Raw genomic sequence first — 14,205 nt, forward strand, 5'->3', positions numbered from 1 at the left:
ATACAATTTAATTTCATTCCCACATTTACAAAGGCTAATTTTACCTTAATTAAAAAGTAAAAATGAGAAACAGTGCATAGACATTGGTTTAAAGGCAGGTGAAGGGATGAAATTTTCTCTGTGGCAGTGCAAGTCCAGGCTTTACAGACTGAACTCCAGCTTGGGTGGCGCTCATTATACGCACAACACCCAGCACACTGCAGTGGACATTGGCTTTCACAGATTAATCACTAAACTCAGCCTGCATAAAGCAGGTGGGGTGTCATTACCAGTGCAAGAGGGAATTCCTCTGAAACAGCTTTTTACCTTAAAACTGAGTATCAGACAAAGCATTTCTCCCATGCCCCACACCTATGACTTTTATAAGGTCTATGGTGATTAAGTAGTTTTAAATACCTAGCATCAGAATCTAATAAACTACAGCTGCCTAAAGTGCCAACCAAGCAGCTAGAAAATTAAATGTTTCTCTCTCATACTTTGGAAAATCTACTAACGTTTTTTATCTTTTGGGTTTGTCTGTTTGTGTTACAGTGCAGGAGATTAACTCCAGGGGCTTCATACAGACCAGGCATAAAGCTCAAGCCCGGCCTTTAAACAAGCTCTACTTTCATGACGGCTCTGATCACAAAAGAGAAAAGCCAAATTTTATGTTTATCATCAACCATGGCAATTTCATCTGTATATTCCTGGAAGTTCCAAAATCAGTGTTTCTCCATAACTTGTGATCCTTAACATGTGATCTTAGATGGTCTCATTCCAAGGCAAATGAACTTCAAATGGAAGTCTAATATCCCAGCACAGAGCTGAACACAGACCTACAGAAATGTGGAGCCAAGTTCTGTCCCATCTGATACAGCTATGACCTTCTGTCTAATGTGCTGCAATTTCCTCCTCTTAAAAATGGAGATACCATCTAAATTTCAACTCACGGAGTTTTTTTCTTTATCTGCAGCCACAGATTTTCAATCTGTATTAACAATCTACATTCCTATTAATATTATAACCACATTTGACCTTCGTTTTCACACTTCTTCCCCATTTCTGTATCTCAGGGAGAATGGAAATCGCAGATAGCTGGTCTAATCTAAGAGACCAGATTCAGGCAATAGGTAGAGGCAGTAGAAGCCACGGAGGGGAACAGACAGTCAGAGACCATCGCTGACTGTCTCAGCCTTACTCTTGCCGGGACTCTATTTCCTAGCAGACTATGAACAGAAGAAACCCATCTCAGAAGGAGGGGACAGCATAAACAACAGAATAAGTGAAGAGAAAGCACAGCAAGTGGTGCCAGGTTGAGAGTGTCCAGAAATACTGTCTAGGCTTTCTGAGAGGAGCATGAGCCTGACCTGGGAGTGGGCGGACTGAGAAAGGGGAAGCAGACTCCAGACTGCTACACCCATCCTTTCACCATGAAGACTGCACACTCCTTCACAAAAAACACTCAGAAATGGCCACTAAGGAAGAAAATGAAAAACCTAGCAGGACAGAGGCTGCTGGGAAATAGGCTGCAACGCTGTGTCCCCAGCACATTCTGTGGTAGCTCACATACTAATGGGAAGTCAGAAAATCTACTGAATGAAATAACAATCGGGTGTGTGGGTAAGTAGCAGTAACACCTACTTTGCACCAATTCTTAACAAGTAAAGTCGCTGCTTCCCACACTTTGGAACTTCACCTTCCATTCTAAACAGTCAATCCCACACACATTTCTATAGCTCTACTATGTGCCCTCTATTAATCTGTCCTAACATCTCAGATTAGGCATTTCAGCAAACAGAACCAGAAGTGTACTTCTTGAGATTACACATACCTAACAGAGAATCTTATCTGCTCAGAACCAAGTCATTCTGGGACATCTTTTAAAAGTGCTAAGACATTTCAGGTATAACAGTTTTCTTCACTAATTACATGGTTACTGTGATACTGCTTTCTTGGGGCTTTGTTCTGTTTTAGGGAAACTGGGGGCCCTGGTGGCAGACTGCTATACAACTTCCTCAGGAGCTGTGAGACTCAGGTCAAACGCTTAAACCACTGAGCATATTTCCTCATATATAAACAGGAACAGTGAAAATACACCTTAACTTAATAGGATTAGTTTTAAAACATTAACAGCCTGACCGGATGCCTACCACACATGGTAGGTCTTTGGCAAGCTGTCTGCATTGTGACAGTTTTGAGTGAAAGTTAACTCTACTTAGAATGTCACAAAATAGCAGTCAGAACTCAACAAGACTTACAGATTTATGTTGTAAACTAACAGTGCTATGCCCTCTCCTCATGTAGGCCAATCTGCAGAAATGTTTATTTACTACTTAAAGACAAGTCCATTTTAGAAAGTAATACCTACGAGACAGCATCTGCATTTGAGAAACATCACACACATACATGCATGCGCACACGACAAAATGGTGTGCCAGGAAGAGCAGCCCCAAGGATACCTTTCCCATCAGCTCCACAACTGCTCCCCTTAGTTTGGCCCTCCATTAGTATACCACTATCACTCCACTTCCAAGTGTTCAAAAGTATTGTGAGTCCCAGAACCCTGAGCAATTCTCAATCAGGGAATAACATCTGAGTAAGTGACTCATCTCAGGCTGCAGAGATAGCTCAGCAGTTAGAGCACAGCTGCTCTTGTGGGAAGAGCAGAACTCCGACCCCAGCACCCACCTGTGCAGCTCACGAACACCTTAAACTCCAGTTTCAGTTTCAAGGGATGCAATGCCTCTCCTGGCCTCCTCAGGCCATCTCTCTCCCACATATAAATAAATAAATCTTTAAAATGATGTGTGTGAAAACAAATATAGGCATGTGGAAAGTATAAACATACAACTAACAAGGCTTAAAGTCTTTTGTTAAATATACACAGTATCTAAAACTATGTGAAAACAGTACATTCACGGAAACAGAAAAATGTTCATTACAAATGACTAGCGGTACTTATAAAATAGCTATGATTAAAAATAAAGATAGCTATGATCACCTGCTCCTTCCTTTTATAAACTTTTAGAGATGCTAATGCTTTTGAACTTTGAAAGCGTTAAAGATACAAAGGGGGGAGGAGCAGTGAGGTGACTCTGTGGTTGAAGGTACTCACCACCAACCCTGACAGCCCTGGTTCTAGCTCTGGAACCATATGGTTGAGGAAAGAACTGACTCCAACAAGTTGTCCTCTGACCTCCTTATGCATATTACGGCACACATGTGTGAGCATGAAGACACACACAAATAAATGTAGTAATTTTCTTAAGTACTAGAGGAAGAAGAGGAAAGGAAGGGCAATTCAATAAAAGTGAGTCACCCATGTAAAGTGTTCTCACCAGTTCCAGCACGGAACACTGTATCCCTTTCTCCTGCTCCATTCGCACCAAACACGGTCCACCTAGACCTGTGAGGCCACGTTGAAAAGTTAAGGAATGATGAAAAGACACCAAAGGAAAGGTAAGAGTGAATGAGTAAAGGTCATAGAGCAGCAGCTACTTAAAGAGTCTTTAGATCCTGGAAAATTTTTAAATGTTTTGTATTTTTTTTAAGATTTGAAAATATGTTTGTGTTTACATGGTTCACTCTTACTCTTCCTGTTTTCTTTTTCTTCTATATAAAATATAATCATCAATAATGTAATTCAATACATTAGAAAAATGAGCATCCAGGGTTTAAAAAAAACTCAGAAAGTTAAGAATGCTACTGAAATCTTTCTGTGTTGATTCAGGACCATCAAAGCTATTTCCAGGGGCAGGAGAAATGAATGCTCATCCAGGAAGAACACTTGTGCAACATGAGGATCAGAGTTTGAAGCCCAGAACCCATGTAACGGGTCAGGCATTTCACGCACACCTAAAACTCTAGCTCCAAAAAGGGTGAAGACAGGAGGATCACTGGGGCTTGCTGACTTCCGGCCTGCTTGAGAAAATTCAACCTATAGGTTCAGAGCGACTCCGCCTTGATGAAGTAGGAGAACAATAGAATGATACTCAACACCCTCTTCTTGTCCCCAACTACACAAACAAGCACACACACACACACAGACATATAGGTATGCATACGCTTACACATACAGACACGTGAATACACACAAAATAGATGCATAAACAAATCTTTAAAAGTTACTACTCGATTACCATTAGACTACCAAGGAACAATGACTTTACCAAGAGAGTACTGGTAATGCTCCCCAAAGTAGAGAAAGTTAAATAACTTTCACTGTATTAGACTGTAGAAAAAAAAGTCATAATCCTATAGTATATAATATTAATATAATAAATCACCTGCTGAATGAGATGCATGCACTTGGAAGACTGTAATCCATAAGCGTTGTTGACTACATGCGGAATGTCATAATTAGCACAAATCACAGCCAGTTCTTCTAATCTACAAACATAAACATTTACAGAGAGACATACTCATACTGTGCTTTATAATAATTATGGAAAGTTTTTATCAATAGTGTTAAAGTATAGTAGGGAAAGAGAGAAGGGGATGACAAACTGAATTCCCTCTGTAGTATCTTTGCATATAATTCATCAGCCTGGAAATACACAGCAAGCACTTTAGAAAACCTTAGAAAGCCTTTCAATGTTACTAATAAATGAAGGAAAAACATATTTTGAAAAGCTTATGACTTGATACGCGGAGGCACTGTGAGTGTGAGGTCAGCCTAGTCTACACAGCAAGTTCCAGGCCAGCCAGGCTACATAGTGAGACCCTGTCACTCATAACGAAAGTTTATGATGGGAACTTTTCAATAATTTCCAAATTTCTTACAAAGCACAGAGATTAGATGATGCTTCACAAAGGGCTGCGATTCCCCTTCTTACTGCTTTGACTACTCACAATACTGAAGCTAGTACTGAGAAAATAAATAAGCATATCTGGAAACCTTAAGAAATCTCACAAAATTTAAAAAAATACACTTTCAAGTAGACCTTAATTTTAAAAAGACAAAAAGGGGGGGGGGGGGGCAAGGGAACTACAACCTTCCTGTACCAAAACTCACTGACATTGTCTAACAACTTGGATACATCCTTTAAAATACTGTTGGCTTAAAATCTACCCTTTTTTACTCTTTCATTTGACACCTCTCATAAAGACATTTAAAAGTCTAATTTATGTTAAATATGGTAATGAACCACAATGCAGCAGAGGTTCCTTCTCAAAACCCAATACTACTTGTGACTAATGTCACCTATAAAACAACGTCAGTACACTTCAAAACTATAACTGTGATGCAACAAAAATGATTTCTAAAAAGAAGCTTGGTTTCACAAAGAGAATTTGGAAGCAAAGCATTTCTATGCTTCTTTCCAAAAGGAGGTATTTAAAATACATGGTACAGGGAAGCAGAAGTGAATGGATCTCTGTGAACTTGAGGCCAGCTAATTCTATACAGTAAATTCCAGACCAGAGATACATAGCAAGACCCTGCCTCAAGTAAGTAAATAAAGGAGTGGTATGCATGAGATATCTTTTTTCCTAGATGTGAACAAGTATGTTTTAAAACTATAAATGGGAATAAGATCATGTTCATTGCCAGAAACTTTCAATTTGCTTCCTTTAAGTAATATGAACTGTTGTTTGGATGATAATGGGCCCACAGACTCATAAATTTGAATGCTCAGTCATCAGGGAGTAGCATTACTTGAGAAGGAATAGGAGGTGTAGCCTTGTTGGAGATGTGTCACTGGGGATGGGTTCTGAGGTTTCAGAAGCACAAGCCAGGCCAGTGTCTCTTCTTGCTGCCTGCGAATCTGGATATAGAATTCTCAGTTACTGCTCCAGCACCAGGTCTAGAGCTGCACGTCACCATGCTCCCTTTCATGATGATAATGGACTAAACCTCTGAAACTGTAAGAAAGACCCCAATTAAATGTTTTCCTTTATAAGAGTTGCTGTGGTCATGGTTGTCTCTTCACAGCAATCGAACACTGACTAGGACATGAATAAAACAATCTTTAGGGATGGAGACATGGATCAATCAGTCAGTAAAGTGCTTGCCTTGCAAGCATGAGGACCTGAGTTCAATTCCCCAGAACCCACATTAAGAAGTCAGGTAAGGCACTGTGTGCCTATAACCCAGCACCAGGCAGGCAGAGATAGGATGATTGCTGGGGCTCAAGTGCTAGCCACTGGAACTGAAACAGGGAGCTGCAGGTTCAGTGAGAGACCCTGTCTCAAAGAATAAAGTGCAGAGTAATAGAGGAAGATGCCTAAAATCAACCATTGGGGCACACACACAAATACACACACACACCTGTCTCACAATCAATACCAAGATTTCTTCTGTTACTAACAAAATAGAATTGGAACACTAACGTGGAAGGGTCTTCTGTTTTGTGTTGATTTCATTGGTTAATAAAGAAACTGCCTTGGCTCTTTGATAGGACAGAAAATTAGGTAGGAGTAAACAGAACAGAATGCTGGGAGGAAGTGAGGCAATCGCCATGCCTCTCCTCTCTGGTCAGAAGCAATGGAGCCAGCTGCCAGGTCAGACATGCTGAATCTTTCCCGGTAAGCCACCACCTCGTGATGCTACACAAATTATTAGAAATGGGTTAATCAAGATGTGAGAGTTAGCCAGTAAGAGGCTAGATATAATGGGCCAGGCAGTGTTTAAAAGAATACAGTTTCCGTGTTATTATTTTCGGGTGTAAAGCTAGCCGTGCAGGAGCTGGGCAGGACGAAAAGCAGGCCTGCCTGCACCTCCTACTACAGAACACACATAAATATATTCTTCAGAAGATAAAAGGCATGTTTTTCATGTGTGCTCTAGTGAAAGGATAACTTTCTTGAAAATAAGGTACCATAACATTAAAGTTATCTAAAATACGACAAACCTGTAAGTAGCTTTTAAATGATCTACATTAATCAGATGTGTTTATAGGACATAAAAGAGGTATTAAATGAAAGGCAAAGAAAAGCAGGAAACAGATTTTCCATGTGAATTCCACTGTATTCTAAATCAGAAGCTAATTTTAATAGCTATCAAAAGTGACATTCTTTTAATATTTCTTTTACATGGATTTCCTACTCAATACTTTTTGATAATTGACCAATAAAAACAAAATAGATGCTATATCACTAAAAATAAGATTATAAAATCATAAGATCAAATACACTAATTTTATACTGCCATTTTCATAACCTCACTCATCAAAAGCAATCATTACATCATACAACAAAAAGCAACAAGTGACAACTTGCCAACTACTAAATTCTCTGAAATCTTTTCTATCAGGTATATGTGTAAAACAATACAGTGCCACACACTCAAAATATGACTCAAAATGAAGCAAAACTCCACAGAGAAAAATAATTCAGCTAATACAAACATCCACATGCTTGCTACTTAGAAATTTAAAGTGAGGCCTGGAGAGATGGCACAGAGGTTAAGAGCACTGGTTGTCCTTCTGGAGGTCCTGAGTTCAATTCCCAGCAACCACATGGTGGCTCACAACTATCTGTAATGAGATCTGGTGCCCTCTTCTGGCCTGCAGGCGTACATGCAGAACACTGTGTATGAATAAATAAAGCTTAAAAAAAAAGAAATTTAAAATGATTGGTCATTAATAAACTACTACAGAATATGCAATGTAATTTTAAAACAGAATTCATAGGCTCATAAATGACCCAAGGCAAATTTTCAAGAGTATGGTTTCAATATGATCTTTCAAAATTTGCCTGTAAAATAATAAAAAGTTAACATGTGGCTATCACTGCCAAACCATGAGTCCACAAACACAAAAGCTTAGCAACCAGAGTCCAAAGTCAACACAATTCTTATTAATTATTAGCACTTCTGTTAAAGATGTTGAAATGAGAACAAACCAGAGCTTCTGGCAAAAACAGAAATTCCCGTCAATAAACTTAAGCCCTATGACATTTTCAAAATAAAAAAAAAAAAACTGTGGCTATCCTTTAGAAAAATGAACATCTGCTACCCCCATGGTTTTAATTTTCTAATTTATATTATCATCAACCACTTTACATATCTAGCTTAATCTCCCAATCAAAGACATGTAAATAATCCTAAAATACTTTATTTATAGTGACAATCGTTCCTACTTAGTAAATGAATTGCAAAGCCAAAGAAATAGTGATGGGGAAAACTACTAAACCAGCAGTTCACTTGGAAAGGCTGAAGCAGTGAGGACAACAACAATGAGAGACTTAAAGCAGCAAGAACAAGAAAGCAGACAAGTAAAGGTGTACTAAGATTTGGATACGGGGATCTCCACCTTCACATCAGCTGTTTTTCCTTCAGCATCAAAGTTCTCCAAACCACTACAATAAGTATCCCTAGAATTGACTTATTCTCTCAGGCCAGTACATTCACTACTCACTACCAAGTGTTATCTCGTCGTGCTTGGGAATTAGTGGACAAAGTTTATTCAAAAGAGCATCTAAAGACCAATATTCACAAGTCAGTTACCTATCAGGCACCCTTGGAGCAAAACAGGATGTAGTAGAATGAATGCACAGAATATGATCAGGCCCGAGTTCCTGGACTTTAGCCTCCACGGCATTCAGGTCAGTACGCAGCTCGTCGCCTTCCAAAACATTTTCAATCACTACTGGTTCAAAACCTAACCAAGTCAACGAGAAATCTAAACATTAGTGTCAATTAAATGCAAGATGATTCTAGAACTCTAAGAAGCAAGGCAATTGTACAAAAGAACTCTAAATATTTATTTCACTGACAAGCTTTTCCTCTACTAATAAAGATGGCTCAGTATAATAGTTTGAATGTAATTGGCCCCCATAAGCTCATAAGTAGTGGCACCATTAGGAGGTGTGGCTTTATAGGAGTAGGTACGGCCTTGTTGGAGGAAGTGTGTCACTGTGGGTGGGCTTTGAGGTCTTATTTATGCTCAAGCCTCACACTGTATCTCAGACCACTTCCTGTTACTTGGGCGTCCAGATGTAGGACTCTCAGCTACTTTTCAGCACCATGTCTGTCTGCATGCCACCATGTTGCAGCATGATAATGGACTAAACCTCTGAAATGTAAGCCACCCCAACTAAATGTTTTCCTTTTTAAAAGTTTCTGTGGTCATGATGTCTCTTCACAGCAAAAGAAACTCTAAGACAATCAGAACTGGCATTAATCAGAAACAAGTCAAAAGGGTGTGAAGAACAACCAGCAACCAGAATGGATCTTTAGCACCGTGAAATGAAAAGGAATAGAGTCTACAAATTAAGGAAAACACATGTTAACCAGAAGCCTAAAGAAGTTAATTGCTCAGGTGTTGATAACCAAAAAGACTACTAGTCCAGTTAAGTTCTGTAAAAAAAAAAAAAAAAAAAAGAACGAAGCCTACTCATTCTCTGGGAACATTTCAATTTTACTTGAGTTTACGTTTTTCAGAGATAGACATAAATGATAATAAAATTCAAATGCTAAAATAAATAAATCATACCCATAAACTTTGTGTTTTACTGCTAAAGAAAACTATAAATTTCAGTCACCTGGAGATCACTGACCCATCTCATGGCCCAAGAGTCCTTTAGATTTTTAACTGAAGTATTGCACTTAACTAGCATATAATTAAAGATGACCCCACAAATAATTATGCAAACTTTAATGGTAAATGTAAGTATACATAAGCTTACAAATTGCTAAAACAAAATATGTGCTAAATTTTATGAATACTTTACTAAAATTTCTTTAAAGCATATGGAGTACATTTAATTTTTCATTTACCTATCTCTATATAAAAATCTGAGTTTCCCACTGGATGTTTAAAACATTAGATATGCTGCATGTCTTTTACCTGCAGTGACCATGGACTTATAGCAGGACTTCTGGTCTATCCGCGGCCATATGATATACTTGGCCTTAGGTCTTTTGTGTCGCAATGTTAAGAAACACAAGGTTAAACTCATACCAGTTGCCATAGGAACTACAAAGCAATTGGCCACAGAATGAACACCTACAAATAAGAAATAAAGCAATTTATTATCTCATAAACAAAACAAAACAATGAAAAGCCAACATTCTTCTGGAAGAAATGATAAATTTGGTTCATAAAATAACACGGACTGTAACCCTGGTGTTTCTCTTTCTTATTTGCTCTCATGAAAGTCATGGTTAAAAGTCATCCCTGGGGTTGTTTTCTGTCTTGTCTGAAACAGGTTTACATGTGTGCACTTTTAAAAATGCAAATTTATGATGCTTTGAAGAGACATAAATACAAGAAACTAATGTGCTGTCTACTCACAAGTCACATTATGATTGACATGATACATACCGGCCAGCTTGATGACATTAAGCACCAAAGAATTGGCAATTTTGTTCAAGAGGCTAGAGCCTGCAGCTTTTGGTTGCACAGCAGAAATATCACCAGACCGCCCAATTCCATGGATGAACCTAAGCAAAAAATGGACCAAAAACTGTACAAATACATTCAGTTTTCAAGTAATTAATACACATATTTACAACTAAATAACCAAAAGCTAGCAGAGGCAGTCTTCCACTATTGCACGCACACTTCATAAATGACTACTGTGGAGTAATCCCCAAGGACCACCATATCAATTTCTGTTTTCCTGTTGGTCCACACCAACAGACAGTCTAATCTGTCTAAATCTGTATGTGGGGTGTCCGTACTGACTCAGAAGTTACTGTCTGGAGCCTCTAAGTTCTAGACGGTCATAAGAAGCACTAAAGTCTTCATCAGACTTCTTGAGGAGTTTGCTAGTGTGTACTGCCTCTCAAAATCCTCACGGGAAGAGACAAGCTGAACCCTCAGTCATGTAACCAAGTCATCTTTAGTAGAGTGCCGACTCTAACCTTCCACAAAACTACACTCTTAGCTGACATCTGACAACTACACCAGAAACCCAAAACACTGAGCTGCTGAGCTCAGTTAACACACAGAACTGAAGAAATAGTCATCATTTTAAGTCATTAACCTTTGGAGTAATCTGCTTAAAACCATGGTACAGGGAACATCCTATTCCCTCTTCCCTTCCTCTACTACAGCGGGACAGATTCTGACCTGAATGAGATTCTTCAGAAACTGCCCTGATTTGCTGCTGGTGGTGACAGCGGCCTTTTGAGACGGGATCCCACTATGTAGCACTGACCACCCTATATTTTAGACCCTCCCCATTTCTGCTAAGTGCTGGGATTACAGGCAGTACCACCACCCTTGGCAAAAACTGTTCTAATTTTTTTAATTATGTTTTTTGAAAATGAGTGTACAAATCTACTTGTCTTAGATGGTCCTATACACACACTGACAGATGCCTTTGAATGTTCTTTAAAATAAAGAAATAATTCTTCCGTAAACTCATACAGTCAAGTAGATCAGAAACTGTATAAAAGGAGCGTATCACAGAGCACTAGTGCTGTACCTCCCTATGAGCACACTTTATGTGTGAGTCTTCTACATATATTATATATGAACCAAGTTACCAGGGCAGTTAGACAGGAAACTTACATCCATACTCATTATCATAGTTCATGTTAAAATCAAATTTTAGTATGCCTTTAAAACTGCACTTTGATTTAAAAATCAAAAAAAATGTCTTTAAGAGTTCATATTTCTCACAGAAAGGGTAGAAGATGGAAATAAGCAATCATATCCAAAAGCACTATCAATTAATAATTAAAGTTAATTTTTTGCAGGAGGTGGTGGCTCATGCCTTAAATTCTGGCACTCAGGATGAAGAGGCAGGTCTAGAAGAAAAATTAAACCACTTTTCAGGATGGGTTAAAAAAAAAACTTTCAAAACTAATGCAAATAATGTAATCATCTAATACACCCATTCCTCCATCGATTGCAACAAAAAGAAGCACTTATAAAGTGGGATTCAGATACTGATAAACTATGCTCTCAAGTTCATTACTCTCCAATAAAACCTGCAAGTTAAGAAGGAAATATGACTGGGTGTGGGGGCACATGTCTTTAATCCTGCCATTCAGGAGGTAGTGGCAGGTAGAGTTCTATAAATCCAAGGCCAGCATGATCTACAAAGAGATCACAGTCACAGTGACACAGTGAGACTCTTGTCTTTGAAAATCAAAGAGAGAATTAGGCTATCTTGTCAAAAGAAAGACAACTATGATTTATGTCAATTGAAATAAAAAAAAAAGTCTCACCCGCATTAAACATTCTATGATTCTGTCTTAACTTCTATGATTGGGGTAAGCTGGCAAGGTGCAGGTTCAGAACCAAAATGTCTCCCCTGTGTGGGGGCTGTCACCTCCATGACTAGTAGGGAAATCCTTCTGGAACGTTCAGAGACCCTGGAGTGGATTTCACCTACCCAGAGGCTATCTGATACTTACACTAGGAATGCCTTGCTTTGCTGTAACTGGCCTACCTCCATATTTCTACCAGTGTGTTTTAAAAGTCTTGGTCTACGATTTAGTATTTTCTTTGCTCTGTGACTATTTCATTATAAAAAGTTCATAAAACTGTTACACCACAACATGGTATTTGGTGTCACCTGTCACTTGCTAGTATCTCGAGAGGAACTCGGTGTTTTTTGTATTGACAATATTAATATTAAGCTTTTAGAACCAAGCAGATTTCCTAGTTTAAATATTTATCAGAACACAGCACTGTTGACCACAGAGTGTCCGAAAGGGAAACCATCACATATTAGAACTTCAACTCTGGCATGAGAAGCACCTGCTCGGAGTGTTCCCATCTCCTGGTTTCCCTTGGTTCCCATGTCCATTTGAAGAGGGGAGAAACTGTGAGTGGAAACTTTCAAATTTACTATGAATACCATAACCATTTTTAAGTTCCTCCCACTCCACCTGGGGGAGGGGCCCAAAGGTTCTCACAACTGGCGTAAGAAACATACCTGTAATGACGACGAGCAACCAAAGCAGAGGCCACTCTCCCTTCCCTTTCTCCCACCCCACAATTACCCAAGAAATTGTTGCTATCCATGACTGCAAGCTCATGCAGAAAAAGCTCAAGTGTGCTTTCATCCCAGCCATCCTCTGGACACTTGCCCTTAAAAAAAAAAAAATGGTGAAGATATTTATATTCAGGAATATTATCATTTCCTAAAACCCCACACCGATGGACTGCAATTTTTTTATGTGTTTTGTGTTATGCCCCTTGACTCCCCAAATCAAAAACAGACTCAGCAACTATGAAGACACTGCCAGCTGACCGAACGTTCGTATTCTATTTGACTACAAGCTAAAGACTGAGAATAGATGGAATCCAGACACTTAGGTTTGCTAGGATTCTTAAATCCCAGTTAAATTAGGGAACGGTCAAGGCGATGCCCTCAGTGAGGAGTTTTCAAACTAGAGGCTGTCAAACTAGAGACTGAGAATAGAAGGAATACGGGCACTTAGGTTTGCTGGGATTCTTAAATCCCAGTTAAGTTAGGGAAAGGTCAAGGCGATGCCCTCAGTGAGGAGTTTTCAAACTTCGGGGGCACTGAAGTGCATTCAGCACTGCGGCCAGGAGCGAGGCCCGCCTGAGAGGTCGGGGCGGAAAGCTGCCGGCTGGAGTGCGTGTACCAACACACCGTGCCTTCCCGGCTACGCCTTCCCCAACCGGCCCAGGCTGGCGAAGACCCGGACTTTGGCAGTTCCGTGGACACCGAGGAGCGCGCCGCCCCGCCCCGCCCCTCCCCTCTCCTCCCTGGAGACGCAGAACCAGGGCACCGAGGCAGGGGAATACCTGCTCTAGAAGCAGCTGGATGAGGTGCTCGTGCGCGCGCCGAGCCTCGCGGCCCTGCCTCACGTATGCCGGCGAAACTCGCCGCTCGCCCGCCGCGAAGCTCTCGGGGTTCATGACAGCTCCCACAAACTACACGCCGAGGCCCAGGATGCAACGCGCCGCCCGAACGGTACGGGGCGGCCGTGGACCCAAAATACCCCAGGCCGCCGGACTCGGCTTCCGCGCACGTGCAAAGTCGGTTACCCGTGCACTTGCCTTCCCGTCCCAAACACACACACCTCGCACACTCCACACACACACCCACCACCATCACCCTGGAAGTTGGAGACCTTGAGCATTCCTAAGGGAGTTGGTAAGTTTAGCGGGTTTCAGGCCGGAAGAAAGGAGCATTGACTTGGGCTAGGTAAACTCTCTCAGAGGCAGGAGCACTGCTAGGTCTTTGAGAGAGGGCAGAGAAAGCAGAAGTGCCTTTGTGTGGGATCCTTAAGAAATGAATATTTCTGATCCGCTCCAGTCATGTTGTTTCAGTCTTCCCCAGACTGTGTCAGAGTCC

The 14,205-nt window shown here is 40.3% G+C and overlaps 1 protein-coding gene across 1 annotated transcript in view; it reads right to left on the reverse strand.

Moving 5' to 3' along the window:
- Positions 1–13,798, reverse strand: part of Sepsecs (Sep (O-phosphoserine) tRNA:Sec (selenocysteine) tRNA synthase) — a 30,072-nt gene extending 16,274 nt beyond the window's left edge. The window contains exons 1-6 of the mRNA XM_041643778.1: positions 13,653–13,798; positions 12,814–12,968; positions 10,245–10,363; positions 9,768–9,926; positions 8,426–8,579; positions 4,266–4,368 (exon numbers count right to left, since the gene is read on the reverse strand). Of these exons, the coding sequence (XP_041499712.1) occupies positions 4,266–4,368; positions 8,426–8,579; positions 9,768–9,926; positions 10,245–10,363; positions 12,814–12,968; positions 13,653–13,766 (804 nt within the window). The 5' untranslated portion in view covers positions 13,767–13,798. The remainder of the gene's footprint in view (positions 1–4,265; positions 4,369–8,425; positions 8,580–9,767; positions 9,927–10,244; positions 10,364–12,813; positions 12,969–13,652) is intronic.
- Positions 13,799–14,205: the final 407 nt, after the last annotated feature.

Source organism: Microtus oregoni, unplaced genomic scaffold (genome assembly GCF_018167655.1).
Source record: "Microtus oregoni isolate MIOR12 unplaced genomic scaffold, Mior012 000090F_ref0000504, whole genome shotgun sequence".
Taxonomy (NCBI): Eukaryota; Metazoa; Chordata; class Mammalia; order Rodentia; family Cricetidae; genus Microtus; species Microtus oregoni.